The sequence below is a fragment of the Copadichromis virginalis genome, linkage group LG10 (genome assembly GCF_057382275.1).
Source record: "Copadichromis virginalis isolate Kocher_CV1m ecotype Utaka linkage group LG10, C_Virginalis_male_GT1.1, whole genome shotgun sequence".
Classification (NCBI taxonomy): domain Eukaryota; kingdom Metazoa; phylum Chordata; class Actinopteri; order Cichliformes; family Cichlidae; genus Copadichromis; species Copadichromis virginalis.
Genome location: NC_140627.1, coordinates 20,008,032 through 20,030,529, shown reverse-complemented (window position 1 = coordinate 20,030,529; position 22,498 = coordinate 20,008,032). Strand labels below are relative to the sequence as shown.

General features: G+C 38.7%; 2 protein-coding genes across 3 annotated transcripts; both read right to left on the bottom strand.

Moving 5' to 3' along the window:
* Window positions 1–221: 221 nt before the first annotated feature.
* LOC146700331 (uncharacterized) lies at window positions 222–4,869 on the bottom strand. Of its 2 annotated transcripts, XM_085470503.1 has the most exons (3): window positions 4,689–4,752; window positions 4,376–4,456; window positions 222–3,256 (listed from the first exon to the last, which is right to left on the bottom strand). In XM_085470503.1, the coding sequence occupies exon 3, from the start codon at window positions 3,230–3,232 to the stop codon at window positions 1,481–1,483; it is 1,752 nt and encodes a 583-aa protein (XP_085326629.1). In that variant the 5' UTR covers window positions 3,233–3,256; window positions 4,376–4,456; window positions 4,689–4,752; the 3' UTR covers window positions 222–1,480. The 2 variants fall into 2 exon arrangements, with proteins under 2 accessions (XP_085326629.1, XP_085326628.1); XM_085470502.1 differs by lacking the exon at window positions 4,376–4,456 and having other exon boundaries at window positions 4,689–4,869.
* Window positions 4,870–11,515: 6,646 nt separating this feature from the next.
* On the bottom strand, window positions 11,516–13,319 carry LOC146700330 (claudin-4-like). The gene has a single exon (XM_085470509.1). The coding sequence runs from the start codon at window positions 13,278–13,280 to the stop codon at window positions 12,732–12,734; it is 549 nt and encodes a 182-aa protein (XP_085326635.1). The 5' UTR covers window positions 13,281–13,319; the 3' UTR covers window positions 11,516–12,731.
* Between the last annotated feature and the right edge of the window lie 9,179 nt (window positions 13,320–22,498).

Below are 22,498 nucleotides of genomic sequence, written 5' to 3'. Positions count from 1 at the left end.
ACAATGCAACAAAACAGTTCCTGCAAGTGGAACCAAGTTATTGTCCCATTAAGTGCAACATGTTTTACATTTATATTTGTGTATCTTTATGAAATATTTGAAATTAAAAATAAATGGTATTCTTCCATGTTACTGAGCTCATGTGTGGCAGTCTCTTGAATTCTGGCATGTTCAAATAGATATGGAGTTTGATGAACATATTCAAAACAACAATACAAATGTACTGTGTACAGTAACATTTTATTGGAAAAAGTTTACAAGAAACCTGTTCTTTCCAATGCCAATAACATGGCTAAAACTCATAACCGTATAAGCTGCCCTGTAACAAGAATGACTCAACTTTTAAAACAAACTTATAGATCTCATATAGTCTTGTTATGCATCAGTATACATCAGTGACTTACTGTAAAGACCATGAACACTGGCTATTGTGGTATCACATATTCCTTCAGTGTCATCTATGGTATAGAAATAAAAACAAGTGTGAATGACTGAGAACATACATGCATACAAATAAAAATGCATAATTTCTGGCAGTAACAAGACATTTTTTCAGGTGTTAAGATTAATACTATATCTGAGAACATGACAATTTGGCATTACAAAAGGATGCCTGAATAATCACAGTACTTGACCACTGCACTGAAGTGTACAGTGTTTATTTATGATCTCAGTAATCAATAACCATCTTCAAAACAGACTGAATCCTTTAAGCAGCTTGAATCAATTTGATGGATGAATAACAGGTATGCTTAGAAACAATATGACATTAAGAAAATACTGGAATTTAAAAAAATATTTTCACCAACTTTATATGGAACCTTTGTAATCAACAACAAATGCCAAACTTTGATACCTTAACCTACCTTAACTAAAAATTGCATATACTGTAAAGCAAAATGTTTTCAGACATGACAAATGCTAAAGTATAAAATTGTACTTATTCCTTTTACAATACAGTGTTGCATAACAGCATTACTTTTACGTTATAACTATGTTCAGTTTTAGCCCTGACCTAATAAGAAAATACCATCTGAATGAATTAGTCTTACTACTAATTACTTACAAAAGTATTTGACTGTGCTGAGCTCTCACACCACACATGGTGCATTAAAGAACGTTTAAGAGCAGTTTAATTATAGTTTATAGATCTTAAGTAATCTTTCTTCATGCTTTTGCTGAAGGTTTCTGTCTTACAGCTGGAAAGCTTGGATTTGGTGAAGACAGCTCTGGATATGGTAGTAAACAGTGTACCCGTTCGTTTTGTTTTGTGACTGTATCATGTAAAACTCAAAATGATAAAAGAAAATGAAATATTAGCCAAAACTAGACTTCTAACAGAGATGAGAAACTTCTCTCTAATTAAAAAAAGTATACTGTATAAGTTCAAAATACATAAAAATACATATTCCTAACATCTCTTTACAGTTATGCTCTAGTGTGCATGAGCAGTTCAAATGTAGCGCATTGCTGTGAGAGTCTAAACAATGTCCATCACCCAGACATTACTTTCAAGAACTGCATTAAATTCAGAACGAAAATCTGGGAAGTTTTCATAGCTGTTAGCTAGCTGCAGAACATTCCCACACGTGCGTCCGACTGGTCTTCTTGTAAACTCTGTCATATCTTGAAATTGCACATAAATACTGTTTGTTACTATAAGGTCAGATCCGGTGCAGAAACGCATAAATTTCTGAAGTTTAATGTTATCCAGCTCTCTGATGAATCTTTTGAGATGATTTTTCACTTCTTTTTGTTGTGGAGTCAAATCCACAGCAAATTTCAGCAGCTGGCACACTTTTTTTGAAGTTGGTTGCAGTTCAGAGAATAACTTGGTCAGTCCCTCCGGACTGAGGGAGATATGGGGGTCGATGATCTCCCGCCAGCAGTCAATAACAAACATTGGTTTTTGGACAAGCTCTTTGTGTGCTATTTCATCAAGGATTGTAGGAAGAGTCTCAGCAGTGATTCTTTTTCTACAGCCATAACTGTCAAGAATTTCCACAAGATCATCCAAGTCAACTGCAGAGAAATCTTTTACTGCTTCCATCAAAACATCACATTCTTGGCTGCTGACAAACTGTAGAAAGTGTGCTTTAAGATCACTGTAAACACCACTGAAAAGCACTTGTTCCATAAAAGGGATTGCAAGTTTATTTGGAAAATACTGACATTCTTGGTAACCTTTCAGGAGTATTCGCCCAACTGCCTTCCATTTTTCAGCAGGAAAATCATGGCGAATGAATGGCACTTTAATGGTTGCACCTAGGGTGCATCGCTCATAAAATTCATGCCAGAAGCATGTGAGTACATCTCTTAGTATTCCTGATCCAGTGCCTGGTTCTTCTGTGTTGTCTGGAAGTATGCGCTTCACATTCAGTGTTTTGGTCAAAATCTCCTCATCAGAGAAAGCAGTAATCATGTCATGTAAAGTGTCAGTATGACGTATGGTGATTGTTATTATGTTCTCTGAATTAGGTGGACTGAGGGGTACAAGAAAACCCTCATAGACTAATGTGTCTTCTGTATCTTCTTCAGCATCAAAAATTGGACCAAAAGTAATTTCTGGATCATCTAAAATTTCTGAACCAGCGATGACTTCATCAAAATTACCCCTGACTTCCCCCACTTGCAATGGATTAATATCACTGCCACTGCTTTCTGAGACAAACACCACTTCAGATGTCTCGCTGGCATCTTCTTCAGGATCTTTTGGTTTTGTTGCAATGTAGAAGCGTAACATTGTCAGTCTCGCTGCCTCATACATATTGCCAATAGACTGGCAGGTATCATCAGTAAGGTGGTTCTGTTTAAAGTCCCAAACCTCAAACTCAAAATCTGTTTCACATCCCTTAGGAGATATGCCATTAGGAAAAAAAAGTTTCTTTCCTTCCTGAAGAATATCTTTTAATCCAGCATCAGTGGCCATTTGAATTTTTCTAGTGCCACCTCCCTGCTTCGCTCTCACCTGTTTGGCTATTTTTCCATCACAATGTATCCATCCTATCTCAACATTGCGTGTTGCTTTTTGCTTCTTTGTCTGTCTTATTCCTGCATCTGTATGTGAAGTGTTCTCCTTTGGACTTTCTTTTCTGGTTTTCATTTTCTCACGAAGTTTTTGCAGAAGTCCTAGTTTTCTTTTTGACAGTGGTTGCTTGCTTTTGCAGAAATTGAAGACGGCAATTCGGTCTCCGTACGAGGGAATGTAGTTTGCCAAAGTTGCGTCATCCATCAGCGCTATGACGTCACAGTCAATCTGCACACAGGAAGAAAGAAAAGACAGTCATTTTCTGCAACATTTACACTGCAAAGCAATATTAAAGTTAAGCCTCTTAGGTCACCGCTAATGCCAGTAGGAGAGTATTGACTGTAGTTATCAGAAAAGCTATCTATTTTATGCAGGGCGAAACACAATAATGAAAGAAGCAAACTAAGGCATAGCCTTTCAGTAAATAATAAATCCTCTTCTGTATTTAAAAAAAAAGCGGGACTTGATTGGTTATGATGTAGGTAGTACGTCTTCTAAGGATGTTCTACGACACTGTGGTGGCGTCTGCTGTCTTTTATGTTGTGGTCTGCTGGAGTGGTGGAATGGCAGAGAGGGACAGGGGGAAACTTAACAAACTGGTCGGGAGGGCCAGCTTTAGCGGTCTGCTAAAGTCCACTGAGCAGACTGGGGAGGAGAGGATGTTGTCTAAGCTAACATCCACCATGGACAACACCTCCACGCTCTCTGCATGAGACTGTACGACCACTGAGCAGCTCGATCAGCAGTAGACTTTTGTGTACACGCTTGTGTACATAGCTCTGTACATTTTTATCTGTACATATGAATGTTACTTATGTATGTAAGACTATAACGCAGAGTCATAAATACACAGTCCATTTAGTCATTTAAGCAAAGGTATTACACATAGAACACAAAGTAACATTGTAAATCAGTCTTTGGCACAATATCGGGATTATTTCGTTATTTATTTTTGTGTTTATGCGAACAATATGCCTGATTTGCGACTTTCTGCACTTCTATTGGTTGTGCGAACAAACGTCACGTCACTCCGAGGTCAAAGTTCAACCCGGCAGCGCTCCTCAGCCAGCACTTTTATATATAGGAGAAAGATGATGTCATTCTGACATTATAAACAGTTTGCTCATTTCTTCCGACACTGTACCACTAACGTATACACAGTTACATGCACTACATTAGTTTGTGTTAGCTAACATGTTGTGAGGGGATCGTCAGTCGGCCACCGTCAGAACAACAACCGGGGCTGTGTCGGTGGCTGTGTATGAACGCCACCCATTTTTCTGAGTGAAATATCCGCATAAACATTCATTACAGCTTCTCTCCTCCGCTGTACTAAGTGTAACTTACTTGTACACATCAAATATATCAGTGATATTGGCAGGCGGCTAGCATCTGTAACACAGCTCCGCTTAACTGCCTTGAAAAACTCTGAAATAGTAGAACAATAAAATAAAATGCAACGAACCCATCTGGGATGATCCTGCGATCAACAACAGTTAAAACGTCAATTCACCTAGTATACTGTAACATCGTGAAACACGTTCATTCCTATATAACATTATAAGCTAACAAGCATGCTAACAGCTAACCGTAACTGTACCGTAACTGTTTTCCTGTAAAAATAGGAGACACCAAACTATTTCTCTTTTTAGTTACTCACCTTCTGCTCTTCCATTAATAAAATAGCATCTTCGGGGACCCCTCGGCCACGCAAAAAGTCACTTATATCCACCATATTTAGTGAATTAGTTCTCCACCTGCCAAACTGGACACATCGCTGTCACCGAAGCTGGAAGCCTGCAGGTGCCCACCTCAAAATTCTGAGATTAAAGTCAGAATTCTGACTTTAATCTCAGAATTCTGACTTTAATCTCAGAATTCTGAGAATAAAGTCAGAATTCTGAGAAAAAAGTCAGAATTCTGAGATTAAAGTCAGAATTCTGAGAAAAAAGTCAGAATTCTGAGATTAAAGTCAGAATTCTTTTTTTTTTTTTTTCAGTGGCCCTAATCCTCTTCCGTAATGCTGAGAGACTTAAAGCTGAAAAAGATTTTTAAAAATGATAATTTTAGGGAAGAAATTTCTCTTTCTATCTATTTAATCAAACATTTTATACCTCAGCTATCTCATTCTTTCTATAGCGTTCTGCAAACTGTGACTAACGTGAGGAGGCTTATTTTTGGCTGCAGGTATCCCTGTATCCTTCTCAGCAGCACACATGTGGGGACCATATAACAGTTTAATAATACTTCTCCCTGAGCTTTGCTTCCTCACAAGACCAAAGCTGTCATCCTTTGTTACACAGTCTTATCGTCGTCCACCTGGATGAAAAAGAATTTACACTAAACGTTGTTTTTGTTTTCTGATTCTGCAAAAAGACTGAGATCAGCAAAGGCCAGAGAACACAAGATACACAAGATCCAACAAAAAAAAAATAATACCAGCAGGGAAATGGAAAATGCTGTCTTGGTCTTACTAGATGTTGCTGGTCAGAGTCCACACTTTAGCAGAATGCTTCTTGTTCCCACTGGCCCATGCGGACAGATAACTATGCAGAGTTGCCCTGGTAATCTGAAAAAAGGGAAACAAAATAAAACGGGATTTCCCTAAAAAACATCTTGGAATCCGTAATCATAAATGGATCACAAATTTATAGAAAATAATTTATTTTTATTGATTCAAATCAATTCAAATCAATCAAATTAACGGATTTGTTTTTTTATACTCGGAGATTGTGTATTTAATTGTGGCTTCCTCGGTGTGTAATGATTTTAATGCAATTGTTTAACCAAAGGACATAAATAGAAGCACCAGTAACGAACACAGGTCATCCCACTAAGACAAGGCATTACACAAGGAAAATAATACCTTTACAAAAAATGTAATCATTTAACAAGAGCAATACATTAACCTAACAACAATTCTTAACAAAAAGAATACAAAAGTTAAATAATACTCGACCAAATGCACAACACAAAAGTAAATCCATCTCATATACACTATCAAGAGGTTACTGTAAAATCTACAGCAATTAGTTGGCAGGTAGATACCAGTAACTTACTGTAAAATCACAGTAATATTACGAGTACTGTAATTTCCTTTACAGTACTAGTCCTGTACTTTTGATTGACAGCATTACTGTGATATCTTTTATAGTACTTCCAAATGTGATGATGATGATGAGATAGCCTTTATTTGTCAGTTGCAGTTGCCCACAACCGAGATGACAGACCTTGCCGACCATACATACAATACACAAACATCACATTGGGGAGACAGGTCAGGCTAGGTAGCAAGGGAAAAAAACATCAAAATGTGTAACACAAAAGGATAGTCCAGGAATGTACAGATATCAACACACCATAGCACAATTGTTGGGTCTGCGCTTCCACAGGCCCCGTTGGTTTAGAAACGTATTCCCGTTAACGACAAGGAAGCAAGACAATCAGCGATCGATCAGTTTTACTTGCGCAAGGGAGGCCCCGGTCAGTGTCTCAGGAAAGCACTGTGAATCCAACCACAGATGACCTCGACCCCGGCCTCTGCTTGCCGCCTTTTATTGAAAACAGTTACAGTACACACAAGCACCACCCACAGTAAAACACCCCTATAGTTCTAAAAGATAAGGTACTATGTGTGTATGTGTGTGCACGTGTAAGCACGTGTGTGTATGTGTGTGTGAGTATGCATGTACGGGAATGTGTGTGTGTGTGTGTATGCATGTATGTGCTAGCATCTGTATGTGTGTGTGTGTAAGTGCACGTGAATGTGTGCGTTTGTGTGACCTCCTGCTCACCAAAAGGGTCATAAAGGCAAGAAGTTTACTAAACAAGAAAACAGAACCCTCACACAGGATGTGTCCTTATAATAAAAGACTATAGCCTCCCCCACCATTCAACAGGCTGGGGGTCAGATACAAAGGAATGTCTTTGATCATACAGTTTGAACTGAGACTTACACATTTAAGTACAATAATGGCAACATTTAACAATTTGACTCCAACAACAATAAAACACAGACAAGCAACATGGGAGAATATCCCAGTGTGCACAGCTGGATCTGGGACCGCTACAATCTTCAATCACGCCTCCAGCTGATTCGCTGTCCCCATCGGATGGGAGGTAAGCATGGGAGGAGGCGTTGGATTCAGGGGAGGGACGGTGATAGTGTTTATCAGTATCAATGTACATGTTCCGTGTGTGTGTGTGTGTGTGTGTGTTTCCCGTGTTCAGCTGAGAGAAAGTGTCACCACGCCCGATTAAGCAAAGGTCAACAGTCTCCAGTGGACCCAGGTGGCCTTGAAGGAGGGACAAAGAGTTCTCACAACAGTCCTGTTTAATAAATGTAATTTCATTTACAGTGGAATTTGTAGTGGAATTTCTTGTACAGCACACTTTTTTCTGTATTATCCATTTACAGTAGTAGTGCAATTTATGGTACTTTTATTGTTACTTTTACTATTTACAGTGTTACTGTAATATATTCTGCAGCACTTCTACTGTGACCTCTGTAATTTTCTGTATGGTAGGGGAGACCGGGGATAGTTGTACCATTTCTGACATTTCTGTCTGTAGCTTGGAGCTCTTTTAAGGTTGTGGATCCAAAATGTAATGCAAAGGATTTACATGTCTCTGTTATTAAATAGTACAGCTATTTTCTGTGCAACACAATTACTAATTGTATGGTATGGTCTCAAACACAAAAAGTGAAATGTTACAATTAACCCCATGGTCTGGGTTAGGAATTACACCTGTGTTAACCTGGTGTAATTCGACATATTGTGGCTGTCAATTTTGTTCGGTTTATTAGTTTTATTTTTCTGTATCAGTAGCCAGTGCAGATATTGTCTTTCACCCTTTTTTTTAATATGTATGTTGTTGCAGACAGTGATAGTCTCTAAACTGAGCACTTCCTAACTACATTCATACACTTGATATACAAACTGGAGGAGCCAGGGATCAAACCACTAACCTTCCAATCAGTAGGTGACCTGCTCTACCTTCTGAGCTACAGCCACCCGGTAGTAAACATGAGTGAACCCTCACTAGGTTGTGGATAAAATGTACACTCACAAACCTGTCAAACCTGCATTTGAAACGTTGGCTACCATAGCAGTATAGTATTGCAACATGGCATTCGGGTCTTCTAACTAAAATAGGAACATAAATAGTGCCATCATTGGCGGTCCTGACCCACATCTGGTTGACATACACCCTGCCATGACACCAGTCAGTTAGAAGTGCCGGCTTGATGCCGGATCGGGGCCAGACCCGTTTTCTATGAGCCTGGGCCACATAAACCAAACCATAATCGGGCCAGATGTGGCATGCCATCACATAGTGCTATCATTGCCAGGCCTGGCCCATATGTGGATGACACACACTTACTAGGGGTGCAACGATACTCGTATCGATATTGAACCGTTCGATACAGTGCTTTCGGTTCGGTACGCATATGTATCGAACAATACAAAATTTTTAATTTATTTTATCAACTTTTCTTCTGACGATGCTGTCTGTGTTGAGCGCTCAGTGGATCTGCGCTCGACAGTGCAGCCTAGGTGGAGTAGTCGAACGCAGATTCACTGAGCGCAGGGCAAGCTAGCAGACAGAAGTTAAGCTCTCCTTGCAACATGGCAAATTGAACCTCCCCCGCCCTAATTCAGATGTGGCGTTTGGAACTATTTTGGTTTTCATGTGACGTATGACCCTGAAGGTAAGCGCGTCATGGACTAAAGTAAAACAGTATGTTGGATGTGCCACGCAATGCTCAATTACATTGGTGGGAACTAGTGTGTTAGCACAGTTAGCTCGTTAACGTGTTGGCCGTCCAGCCCCATGCACGGGGCGATCCGCGGTAGCTCGTTAACGGAGATTTGCCGTGTTGTGGCGTTAACGTCATTTCAACGAGATTAGCGCTGACAGCACTAGTGGAAACACAACGAATATGACTGCACATTTACTCCAACATCATCCTAGTGCAAAGACAAGTGGAAGCAGACAAAAACAACAAGCACGCATGCTACAAACTTTACCCGAGTCATTTAGACAGCCGTTAGCACATGATTCTCCTTATGGGGACCTGATATGTTTAATATGCTGCTGAGAATATAGCCCAGAAGAAGCGTATAGTATAGCTTTTATTTTGGAAAGAGCCATTTCTCTGTAATAAACTCTCTTTTCCAAAGATGAGTGATTCCTCAATCAGATATATATATATATTTTATTACTTTGTTGTTTCAGCAACATTAAATTTAAACACTGTACTTTTGAGTTAAAATATATATTTATAATTTTAATAAATGACAAATTAAAAAGGCATGAACATTTTTTTTGTATCGAAAAAATATCGAACCGTGACACCAAAGTATCGAACCGAACCGTGAATTTTGTGTATCGTTGCACCCCTAGCACTTACCATACCAGAAGTCAGCCAGCACTGCTGGCTTGACACCAGATCTGAGCCAGACCTGTCTGCTATGTGGGTAGGCACTCTCCACCTGCTAGTAAAGTAAGACCTAGAAAACCAGTCTGTCACATCTTCATACCCAGTATCCCTCCTAACCTCTGTCTCCCTCTGTTTCAGAGACCCATGTTTGAGTTCCGCACCCCACACACATTTCCCTCGTGTACTGTCTTTCTCTTGTGTACTTCAAATCCTAGTAAAGATTGATTCCAGCTGTCTGCATCCAAATCTGCGTTTTAGGTTCACATGTACTTACTCTTCCACAGGTCCGCCTTGACAACAATACCAATGAACCAAAAAACTAAAACAGTACAAATGTACATGAAACAGCAGGGCATCCCACGGAGCGGCAGCTGCTTTAGTATCTAAAAAGTAACAAATTGCATTTATTAGATTGCCAATTAAATTCAAAGCCAAATGCAAAGGAAAGGGCGGCTGATACATACGAGGCCCAATGAAATACTCCACTTAGACAGGAGAGGAGGCTTCCCAACCCAGCAACAACAGGTGACACATCATGCCAGCAATTTCTACCGTGCAAATGGCTCAAGTCAAAGATTAGGTCCAAAACGAATAACACATCAAACAGTTAAATACATACTTCTTCTGTTGTATTATGCTTGCCCGGGGAGGAGTAGTAAACCTTGCACCCCAGCACAAACAGGAGATGCCACAAGCAAGAATCCTCTAAGTGCACAAACAAGTTGGATTAAGCAGACAGGTCATAGGTCAGCAGATTCAAAATGGCCATGATCACTCATTGACAGCAGGTTTAAATCATCCGGCTACATTAATAAAACCTTTCCCCCATGAAAGAGAGAATGCTCTTCCTGTGCAAACGGGGTGAGTGAAATGCACAACGCTGAACTGTTGCTGCATTTTCTGTAGTTAAATTTCATGTATAGTCCACCTGGTTAGTACAACCACATGTGTCAGTTCAGTTAAGTAGCAGTTTTAATGTCCACAGAAAACTAGCACAGTGGGTATATAAGTATTATATGTTAGTAGTTGTGTAGTTGTCTACATCCTCTGAGTGCTCGATGTTTCTGGTGATAATGGTGGGTATTGGAAATTTGATCTATTTTCAAACAATAAGAAAGCATGTACATTTACAGTATTTTTTGGCTACCAAGCAAGTAAAGCAGACTTGTAACCAGTGTCTAATACATGTAGGCTACAAGAAATCAACAATGTGAAGTTAAAATATAATTTAAAAAAAAAACGTGCAGAATTTAAGTTTTTTTTAATAATTAATAGAGAGACTATGCTGTGTGTGCAGTAAACATGAGCATTGGTCAGTTATAAAGGTATGTGCAATGTGTGTGTAAAATGTAATACATTGGTTTAGCACTATTGTCCCACTTGGTTTCCTTAGAAATTTCCCGACAGGTCTTGAGTCTTGGGTTGTTGTCATTATGTTTTCTTGTGCTGACCTTTATGCTTTGATTTATTCTATTTGCTCAAATTTTTGTTGTCATTGTGCAGACTCTTCTTCTTCTTATCATTGTTATTGTTGATTTAAAAATCAACAATAACAATGATTTTTAAGAAAGATTTTTAAGATTTTTAAGTTGCCTTTCTGACTGTCTGCAAGTGCAACTGGATTTTCTCTCTGTGTTTGAGTTGAACAGTCTAGTTTAGAAAATATTATATATTTATAAGTGTAAATTGTAGATTTATCTGTCAGTGTTAATTACATTTAACTCATTCACTGCCATTGACGTCTATAGCCGTCAATGGCAGTGAATGAGTCAATGGGTTTAACTCATTCACTGCCAATGGCTGGCAGTGAATGAGTTAATTACTTATTTAATTAAACAATATTTTTGTTTGAAGGAAATCTCGGTCCCCGGTTTCTCCGTGGATCGGGTTTCCTCCGAGGCGTGGGCACCTATAAGCAGAGTTTTGTATAAGATTCAAAATTATTCAAAGTAACACTCAGGTATGCCGTTCAGCTGGGTTAGTTACGACGTCGGGAGCAGTTAGGAGAACAAAATGATACAGAGACTGTTCAGGTTGCTTTCCCAAAATCAACTCAAAGGTTTATTCATCAGACAACAGTTTATATAGAGGAAAAAGGTTCGTGTGTCAGCAGATTCTCAGTTCAAACCGGTACAGACCAAATAAGGAAACGTCTTCCTGCCTTGTGAGCAGAGAAGTATCCTTTGTATAGTTTATCAGTTCAGCTACAATTTATGATCATCCCAGCAAAATACACTCCTAGACATAGAATACAGAGTTCTTTCATTAGTGAATTCTGAAACAAACCACCTGGCCTTTAACAAGCTCTTTTCTAGGAGATAAAGAAGGGAGGATGGGAGTAAGGGAGTGATCTCTGTGGTGTTTTCAACCTTGAGGTACCATCCTGTGATTCTTACACATTAATTCTTGGGTCACAGAGAAAGAGAAAAACAACTAGTAAATGGGCCTTATTGAGTAACAGTTTTCCTGTATAATATCACTATAAAACAATATCCTGTAAATGCTACCATGGTATCAAAATATCACAACGTTGTTCAAGTGGAAATCTAAAATGGATGTTATAAATACATATTAACAAATGTACTTAAAAATAAAAAACAAATCTGTGCTGTATTTGTTAATATTTGTTTTCTTCAGGTCTTCTTCTGTCTTTTTTAAAACAGAAAATATGTCCCAAACTAAAATATTTTTTCAGAGTCTTTATTTAGGCTTTTGACATTAAAACAGAGACAGTGATGTAAAAGATTAGCAACACATGATCTCTCATGATTAGAAATATAAATTTTAATTTGACCAAAATTGTATTGATATGCAATAAAGCAATAAAAGTAAAAAAACAACAACAACAACAACAACTCAAAAGAAAAGTATTCAAAGAGTAAAAGAAAATCACATTATCATCAATATGGAAGCAGTTTATAAGAAATATATTGAAATAGTTATCAGGCTTAGACTTAAACCACTGCATACACATTCTATAGGAATATTACACACACAGCGTAATAATTTCACACGGGAGGGGGGGGGATAAAGAAAGAACTTAAGTTACACATTCATATTGATAACATTTCTTCTTACTTTCATTAAATTTCAGGCTCTATTATTGTCATCACTGAAGGGAAAAACAGAAGTTCATAAAAGAAATGTTTTATGAAAACACTGGAAACAAACATTACTCTTGTTTTCAATGGGCTGGGGGGAAAAAAGCAAGCCTTACATAGCTGTGATAATGAATGCCTTTCTTTCAGTATGACAGTATCATTCCTGTCGGTACAGGAGCAGGCCTCCTGCCAGGACCAGAAGCCCAGTGGTGAACCAGCCAATGTAGAGTGAGGCTCCCAGCTGTATGCTGACACCACTGTCATAGGACTCACGAATGGTGATGTTGGCCATCCAGCAGACAGGTATGAGCACCAAGAAACCTGCAATGATGAAGACAACTCCAGAAGCAAAGCCCACTTTGCGTTTTTGCCCATCATCCAACATTAAGTTAATGCGCTTGTTCCCGGCCACACCAAGCAGGATTCCAAAGATCCCACTGAGGATTGCGATAATGACGAGTGCTCTGGTAGCTTTCATGGCGTCTTCTACCAGTGGTGGAAAAACCTCATATCCAACGCATTCCATCTTGCCTGTGGTGTATATTTTACAGACTTTCCATAAACCATACCAAGTCCCATAAATGTCATCACGGTACACAGAAGTTCTAATGACTTTCCAGGCAGGGAGACCACAGATCATGATGGTCCCCAATACACCGATGATGGCTAAAGCCAAACCCAAAATCTGTCTTCTACCAGCATCCATAATGAAGCTCTTTTGATCTCTTCAAAACAGGAAGTTGGTGTGTGCTTCAGAGCTGCAGTAATGTATCTGTTCAGTAAGTGCTCAGCAGGCATCTTAAATACTCAGCGCAAATGGGTTGTGGCTTTCTCACTCACTTGGGGGTGTGTCCATATGAAGCCTGTGTTGATGCCCCTTATCATTATTATTAAGAGCAGCAAAAATTAAGAAAAAAGCTAAAATAGAAGATAAAATAGAATAGTATACTATACAAAATACAGGGTGGGCTATTTATATGGATACACCGTAATAAAATGGGAATGGTTGGTGATATTAAAGTCCTGTTTGTGGCACATTAGTATATGTGAGGGGGCAAACTCCTCAAGATGGGTGATGACCATGGTGGCCATTTAGAAGTCGGCCATCTTGGATACAACTTTTGTTTTTTCAATAGGAAGAAGGTCGTTGTGACACATCAAACTTATTGGTAATGTCACAAGAAAAACAAAAACAAACAAACTCACACTCTTTGTATGTATTTCTACTGTCATATTGCAAAATAGGAAGTTAGAACAAGTTATTTTTCCATTTTATTAGTTCCTCATATTTACTTACACTAACAATGTGAACATTGTTTCTCAATCACCATCATCCCTAACTTATTCCAGTGCTGAAATACCGCAGGTGTGGTGACACATTCCATTATGGGAATGGCCACCACTTAAGCTCTCTTCAAGAGCGATTCCAGCTGTGCAGCTTCCAGCTGGACTTTTTCCATCAATTTAGCACTTTTGCAAGTTTACACGGTTGACTATGATGTCATCATTTAACAGTTCTCCAGGTCACAAAATAGGCTTGAATGATCCCTTCCACGATTGTGTGTGTGTGTGTGTGTGTGTGTGTGTGTGTGTGTGTGTGTGTGTGTGTGTGTGTGTGTGTGTTTCTTCTGTTCAGTTTTATTGCTTTTTCAGCTATAGCCTTCATGGACGATACAGTCAGAGGTCTGTTTCTTCACTTTGTCAGTGAAGCCTTTATTGTTTTATGTGTATCTTGAGATTTGTAGCCTTGGTACACATCTCTCCTGACTTTATTTGCTAAACTGTTTTGTTTATTTTCAAGCACCATTAGTGTAACAGTGGTGGCTTGTCGACCAAGCATGAAATGGAACAGATGGTTACAGAGGTAACACTAGTTCTATGAATGAAGATCAATGACCCTGTTGGTGTGGTCACTCAACAGGCTGGTGTGGTCAAGGTGAAAAAAAACTGAAAATGATCCCATGGTGGCACAGCTGTATATATGCTATATTAACAGGAGAGTGGTTAATTTGGTATTTTATTTCTCCTAAACAGCTCACACTAGGACAGGCTGACTCATACTGTGTCATTTCGTGCTTCATTTAAAAGAAAACCCCCACAGTAACCTCTGGAGTCATTGCTCTCTTCCTGATTTCCTTTTTGTGTATGTTTGGAACGATTAACATTTCAGATCATCTAAAATATTAAAATATTAGAGAAACATAACAAAAATAAACACAAAATGCAGTTTCTAATTTAAGATGTTCATTATTTTGGCCCACATCTTTGCAGTATTCTTGTATTTCAGCCACACTGGAGAGAGAACCAGCTAATTGTAACTGACGTCCAAATACTTTTTGAAACATATGACACATACTTTTTTTTTCAAATGCAGCTTTTCATATATATATATATTTTTTTTAAAGAAAGAAAAGTAAAGAAAAGAAAAGATCTGCCTATTGCTATGTGGGTAACTAATATCACAGGTCTGTCTGTGTTGGATCTTTTTCTCCATATGTTTATCTTCGGCTTCTGTCACCTATATTTTCTCCCCATTAGGTTACAGCTGAACAATTAGTTTTAAAAATCAAATGTTCAATTAGGATTCCAGCTTCATGTAACAAAGGTTCAAGTTGAGCAAAAGAAAAGATGTCTGTGAAGGTTCTCAGTCATCTAGGTCATCGTACTCTAAGGAGCTTGGAAAGAAAAGCGTCTGGACTTCTTGTCATGATCCTGGGTTGGTGACAAAGTGTTGAGTTTCTTGTGTCTCAGAGTTTTTTTATTATGATCTTAGTTCTCTTTGTTGCCCCAGTTTTCTATAGTCTAGTGTCTTAGTTTGGCTTTCTTGTATTCAGTTTAGTTTTCCGAGTTTTCAGTAGCTGCCCTCTGTGTCTCTTTGTTGTTGTTGTTCTCTGTGTTTCTTAGTTGCTCTGTCTCCCCTAGTCAAGTCTGCGTCTGTGCTACTTCCTGTTTTACTTTGAAGGTCTGTGTCTCATGTGAGTGCATCCTACTTTGCTTCCTTGTCTCATCAGTTCTGATTTCCCTCATGCTGTGTGTGATTCTCCGTGTGTCTCCTGGTGTACATTATAATTCGTTTTTCCCAGTGTAGTTTTGTATTGTTTGTGATCTGTTTTCCAGCAATAAAGCTGTGTTTTTGTTTTTGTCCCCGTGAGTTTGCATTTGGGTCCAATTCCTGCCTGCACATAGCCGGATCATGACACTTCTTTAAATTGCTTGAAGACGTTTCACCTCTCATGCGAGAAGCTTCTTCAGTTCTAAGGTCAAATGGTGGGGAGTCCCAGATTTAAAGGGTTAAAACATGTTGAAAACACAACAGCCTTAATAAACACAGGGTAGTTTAAACCTGGAAGCAGAGTTCATAGATCATCACTTAAAGACGAGATTGGTTTTCCTACACTAATAGATAGAAGTTGTCATAAGATGGAAAGATGAGACACCGCCCACCCACACTCATTGGATTATCATGTAACAGAGTTTCTATATTTAAAATAACTGAAATCAACTTTGAAGGAAAAAAAGCGGCAACGTTTATTCCCTGTTTTGTTTTCCTTAAGTTTTGTATTCTCATAGGTTTGGGTTCTTGTTTGTTTGTTGTTGTCATGAGCTGGCTTTGTACCAGCCAGACTGATACAGGACTCTGGAGACAAAACGTGAATTTTACACAGCTTTATTGCAGGGACTTATGAACTTGAGAATAAAATACAAACTAAGAAGTACTATAGCTAGGATAGGGATCAGGATGCACACAGCATTAAAGGTAAGACAACAATGTGACAAAGAACAGAGGGAAACTGAGGACTTACATACACATGAGGTAATCAGGGAGATGGAGCACACCAAATTTGATTAACGAGACAGGGGAGCAAAACTGAACATACATGCGTGAAACAGGGGGCTAACAAAATAAAAGAGGAAGTAACACACACACTCTAAAACTTGACACTGGGATTGGGGACAAACAGACATGGAGACATGGCAGACTGATGAGACAAAAGGATGAAACGCAACAAAAAGAATATGGGAACAGGAAATGAAAAAACACAGGGACCAGGAGTACAGGTGTATTAACCTGACAAGGAATGAGAAGACAAGACAGGGAATGCAGAAAGCCATGGAGAGAGAAAAAAAACAGATGACGACAAACGGGGACAATCAACCAGGAAACGGACCCAGAAAGATGGATAACAACAGAAGTAGAATGTAAAAAATACTGGCTCAAGGAACCATGACAGTTGTTCTGGGTACAGGACTCTGGTAGACAACATTTGTGTCTATGGCAAGGAAAACAACCTCATCCTCAATACAGATATGACCAAGGAATTAATATTGGACATCAGGAAGAACCCCCCTCCCCTGCAGCCTCTTATCATCAAAGGGACGGTGTAGAGGGCCAATAGCCACAGATTCCTGGGACTGCAGGTTACATCAGACCTGAGCTGAACTTTCAACCAGAGATGGGCAGTAACACGTTACTGTAATCCAATTACTTTTTTCAAGTAACAAGTAATGTAAGGGATAACTATTGCAAAAGATGTAATTAGATTACTATTACTTTCCCATAAGCGCGCTGCATTACTGCGTTACTAAACTGTCGTGATTTTGTTTGTTGCTGTGCTCTCAACACCACAGCAACAGTGAAAAAAAAGCCCAGGAAAGACTTCTAATTAAATCTGCTCCTTACTATGTAAAATAAAACAGGACAGTGGGGTAAATTTTCGACCATCTCACACTTCTGTTTAATCAGTTTTCTGTCTGACATTTTTTCAGCTGTGTGAAAACTATAACTTTAATCTCAGCCAAACCGATTTACTCAGGAACAAATAAAACACTGAGAAAAGCCAAACAATAACATTTGTAAGTTATCTCAGTGACGTATATATCATGTTTAACTTGAGTAGCGAAAGACCACGGGGGGTTTGGAAACGATGTGCCGGGAGTTCACTGCTAGCTATGGAGCTGGTGGGTAACGGATGTCTCAGAAAACGCTGGAGCACTTTTGTAAATATGTGATATCTTGATAAACCGAGCTGATATTTGAAGTTTACACGGCATTCTCGCCTGAAAATATCTTAAAAGTTTATTTTGTGACCCAGAAAGAGTAATAAAAGTAATATTAAAACTAAGTAGATGCTGCCATTGTTGGAAACTGGAATTGGCTGAGCCTCGCTATGAATTCTGGGATATGGTGGGTCACGAAGGATACACCCGACCCATCCTTCAAATCTGGGGAAAAGAAGGACGCATTTGTCAGCTGTATTTGGAGGAGTCTTCGAATTTAGACAGCCTTTGTCGCGTCACTGTGATGTAATCAGCCTACAAATGCGGCCTCAGGAGGATGCAGCCTATGAATTTGGACACCCCCTTTGTTTCAGTCGGCTGCTTGAACCACCACCGTCTCACCCAGGGCTACAGAGGACTCATACACAGCATCCTCAGCACAGGCATTACTGTCTGGTATGGGAACACCACACAAGCAGAGAGGAAGGCTCTGCAAAAAGTCATAACGTCTGTGGAGAGGATCATAGGAACAAAACTTCCTTCCATGGGCTCTCTGTAAACACAACACTGCCGAAAAAGAGCAGAGAGAATTATTAGGGACCCACACCATCCAGCTCACCCTCTGCTCAGACACAAATATACAAACATATAATCTGAGACACAACAGAGTGGACACAACAAGGTTTTTCAACAGCTTCTTCCTCGCAACTGTCAGACCGATGGCAAAACCAAAAACCACTGAAATCTTAAAATAACACAGCACTACCTCACCTCATTTTGAATGTATGAATGTACAATGGAATTAATCACTGATTGATGTGCAATATACTCACTGAAACAGATTTGTGAAAATGTGCAATATTATGTGTGCAATACTAGGAAGTATATTGCCACCCTCTCTGTACAGTGTTTTTGTATATAGTAAATATTATGATTGCTCCATTCTTTGCTTTATTTCTATTTTGTTGTTGTTTTTTAAGTTGCTTTCTTTTTACTTTGTAAAAAATGTAACTTGACCTGGAGAGCTCTGCACAAGAATTCAAATGTGCATGGACTGTTGGTCCCATGCTCAATGTAACAGGGCGGCCCTTAGCGGCTGGAAATACAGTGAGAAAGACCAAGGCAAGTGTAGTGGAACAAAGTATTTATTTGCTATATGGCTCTCCTTAAAACAATTAACTTGTCGAGCTTCTTCACAGCACAAAAATCCCTCCTCTAATGACAACTGGCAGCCTTAAATATGTTCAGCTGTCACAGACTAAACCATTATTCCACTCTCAGGTAAATTTTTAATCCCAACCTTCCACCACAGTATACAATATATCAATAAGAATAAATAAATACATAAATACATTTTCACATTTACATATTAATAAATACTTCACACTTTAATGTTACACCAAACCCAATATTATAAAAACCCAGAAACCCAAGCACAAAAAGATTCACCACACTCTCTTTACCAATGGTCTCTCCCGGAACCTTTAAATGGTGTCTGGACCCCCGGGGAAACATTTGCCCAAACACCTTGAAGAGGACACAGGCAAGAAAGGTGAGTAATCATTAACTTACAAACACTTATTTGCACCACTTTTATCCCTAGATTTCACACACACATTTGCATTAGTTTTCCTTATTGGTAAACCTTAATCACAATCTCAATCACCATTCTTCTCTCCTGACAGACAACCACCACATTCCTTGATGAGGAGCAGCTGTGCAGGATCTGAAACAAGGCCACCAACTGATTTTAAAATTCCCAATAAATAGTCAATAAATATTTAAACTTCTTGTGTGCAAATCCATGCTTAAAGTGCAATGCTAAATAAAGTGCTTGATAAGGTGCTTTTAATAAAGTGAAAGGTGTGCTCTAAAGTGCTATACAGACAATACAATATAAATAAATGCAGTAAGGGAGTCCTCTTCCTTACACTCAAATAGCAAATGAATCTTGAAAATTCAAAATAGGACAGGAAGTGAATTGAAAGAGGAATTGGTTGGGCAGGTCACGCAGAGACACAGACAGAAGTTAACACAAAAGCCACATTTCAGTGAAACTGGTTCTTACATGGGAAATTGTTTCTCCTCATTTTCCACCGGCTTCTCAGGTAGATTCTGTATGCACACATCAGTCACATGCAACACACACATAGAGAGACCACTCAACTCACACATGTATAAAGATATGAGACAAATCAGATTCCTCTTTAATCAAATACAGCATTTATTCAGAACAATCAGATTAACAATATAACAACAAAACAGACCCTTGGTAGTAGCAATGTATAATATCAATATGGTTTAAATCCAGAGCAATAATCTTCTACATTCTGCCTTGTTTTTCTGCTATACCAACCAAGAGCACTCAGTATGGAATATAACCATCTGGAAAATGCACATCTATTCTGTAGAATAGATCAACAGTTTCATTATGACTGCTGGTGTAAGACAGCCTTGGTCATTGTCAGCTTTCTGGGGAGCATCATCATCTGTGCTACACTATCCATTAAAAAAAGAAGCCAAAAGTACACAGACAAAAACTTACATCAGTAAATGCGGCTTTTCAACATGACTAATTTCTTCTTTGAAATGTTTTTTTTAATAGTGGGTACAACTATGACAACCTGACAACGACTCAGGGTATGGACACACATAGAATCATCTTCAAAACAACCCAATCGACAAGAAAAGGCCAAAACAGATTAAAGATTGTTCTAAGCCTGTTTAAAAGGCTTGATCTCGTGGTGCACTTGCGATGGTTGGTTTGTGTGGATATTTTAAACAAGTGTTTCTGTAAAGTATGTGTGCTGCCACAATGAAACTGGAGCAATAAGAACCATAAGATACTGTGGCTCATATCACTCCACTTCCACCCTAAATACGTTCTGCATGCACATGTTATTTTCATGCATTGCATACAGAAGCAATCAGGTTAGTTTTTTTTCAATTTCTATTTAAAAAAAGCGCCCTCTGCTGCATGTGTACAAAAACAAAGTCTGAAATTTGGTTAAAATAGGCAGAAGTGTTTATCTTTTTGGTTTAAAACACAGACTACTGTAAGAGCACGGGTGAATTTTTGGTTCCACAGGAGCAGACCAGAGAAAGTTCAATCAATCTGCCTATGTTTAAGCCAGAGCCTTTGGATAAGTCAGAGTTGTGTCAGTGGCAATTTTTTTTACCTTCTTACCATTTAAAAATGCATCTCAAACTTATGTGTGGCTATATCTCTATAGCGAGGCTAGTGTATATTGATAACTTTTAGAACTATTGCGAGAAAAAAAAGTGAACGGAAATGACATGACTCTTTCATTCAACAGCTCTGGTTTAAGCAAGTGCATGTGTAGAGAAATCAGGATTACCGTGGCAACAGGTCAATAAAGAGCAGACTCTTTTTAAATCCGGAGGACTGAGGACTAAATGAAAACGTGTCAGTCCTGACCATCAAATTTATATTATAAGAAAACAGAGAATTGTCATATTAATTTTTAATTTCATTTGAAAGCCTGATGCTTAACATTGTCCACCCCAGCTGTGAAACTCAGAAACCAGTCTTACTTGTTATCATCTATCGTCCACCTGGGCCTTACACAGAGTTTCTGTCTGATTTCTCAGACTTTATATCTAATTTAGTTCTGAGCTCAGATAAAATAATTATTGTGGGTGATTTTAACATCCATGTAGATGCTAAAAATGACAGCCTCAACATGGCATTTAATCTGTTATTAGACTCAATTGGTTTCTCTCAAAATGTAAAAGAACCCACCCACCACTTTAATCACACTCTAGATCTTGTTTTAACATATGGCATAGAAACTGAACATTTAACAGTGTTTCCTGAAAACCCTCTCCTGTCTGATCATTTCCTGATAACATTTACATTTACAATAATTGATTACACAGCGGTGGAGAGTAGACTTTATCAAAGTAGATGTCTTTCTGAAAGCGCTGTAACTAAGTTTAAGAATATAATCCTCCCACTGTTATCATCTTCAATGCCCTGTACCAACATAGAGCAGAGCAGCTATCTGAACGCTACCCCAACAGAAGTCGATTATCTTGTTAATAATTTCACCTCCTCGCTGCGTACGACTCTGGATACTGTAGCTCCTGTGAAAACTAAGGTCTCTAATCAGAAGTACCTGACTCCGTGGTATAATTCTCAAACACGTACCCTAAAGCAGATGACTCGTAAGCTGGAGAGGAAATGGCGTGTCACAAATTTAGAGGATCATCATTTAGTCTGGAGAAATAGTTTGCTGCTTTATAAGAAAGCCCTCCGCAAAGCCAGAACATCTTACTATTCATCACTGATTGAAGAAAATAAGAACAACCCCAGGTTTCTGTTCAGCACTGTAGCCAGGCTGACAAAAAGTCAGAGCTCTTTTGAGCCAACCATCCCTTTAACGTTAACTAGTAATGACTTCATGAACTTCTTCACAAATAAAATTTTTATCATTAGAGAAAAAATTACCAGTAATCATCCCACAGATGTAATATTATCTACAGCTACTCTTAGTACCATTGATGTTAAGTTAGACTCTTTTTCTCTAATTGATCTTTCTGAGTTAACTTCAATAATTACTTCCTCCAAGCCATCAACGTGTCTTTTAGACCCCATTCCTACAAAACTGCTCAAAGAAGTCCTGCCATTAATTAATTCTTCGATCTTAAATATGATCAACCTATCTCTAATGATCGGCTATGTACCACAGGCCTTCAAGCTAGCTGTAGTTAAACCTTTACTCAAAAAGCCATCTCTAGACCCAGCAGTCTTAGCTAATTATAGGCCAATCTCCAACCTTCCTTTCATATCAAAAATCCTTGAAAGAGTAGTTGTCAAACAGCTAACAGATCATCTGCAGAGGAATGGCTTATTTGAAGAGTTTCAGTCAGGTTTCAGAGCTCATCACAGCACAGAAACAGCTT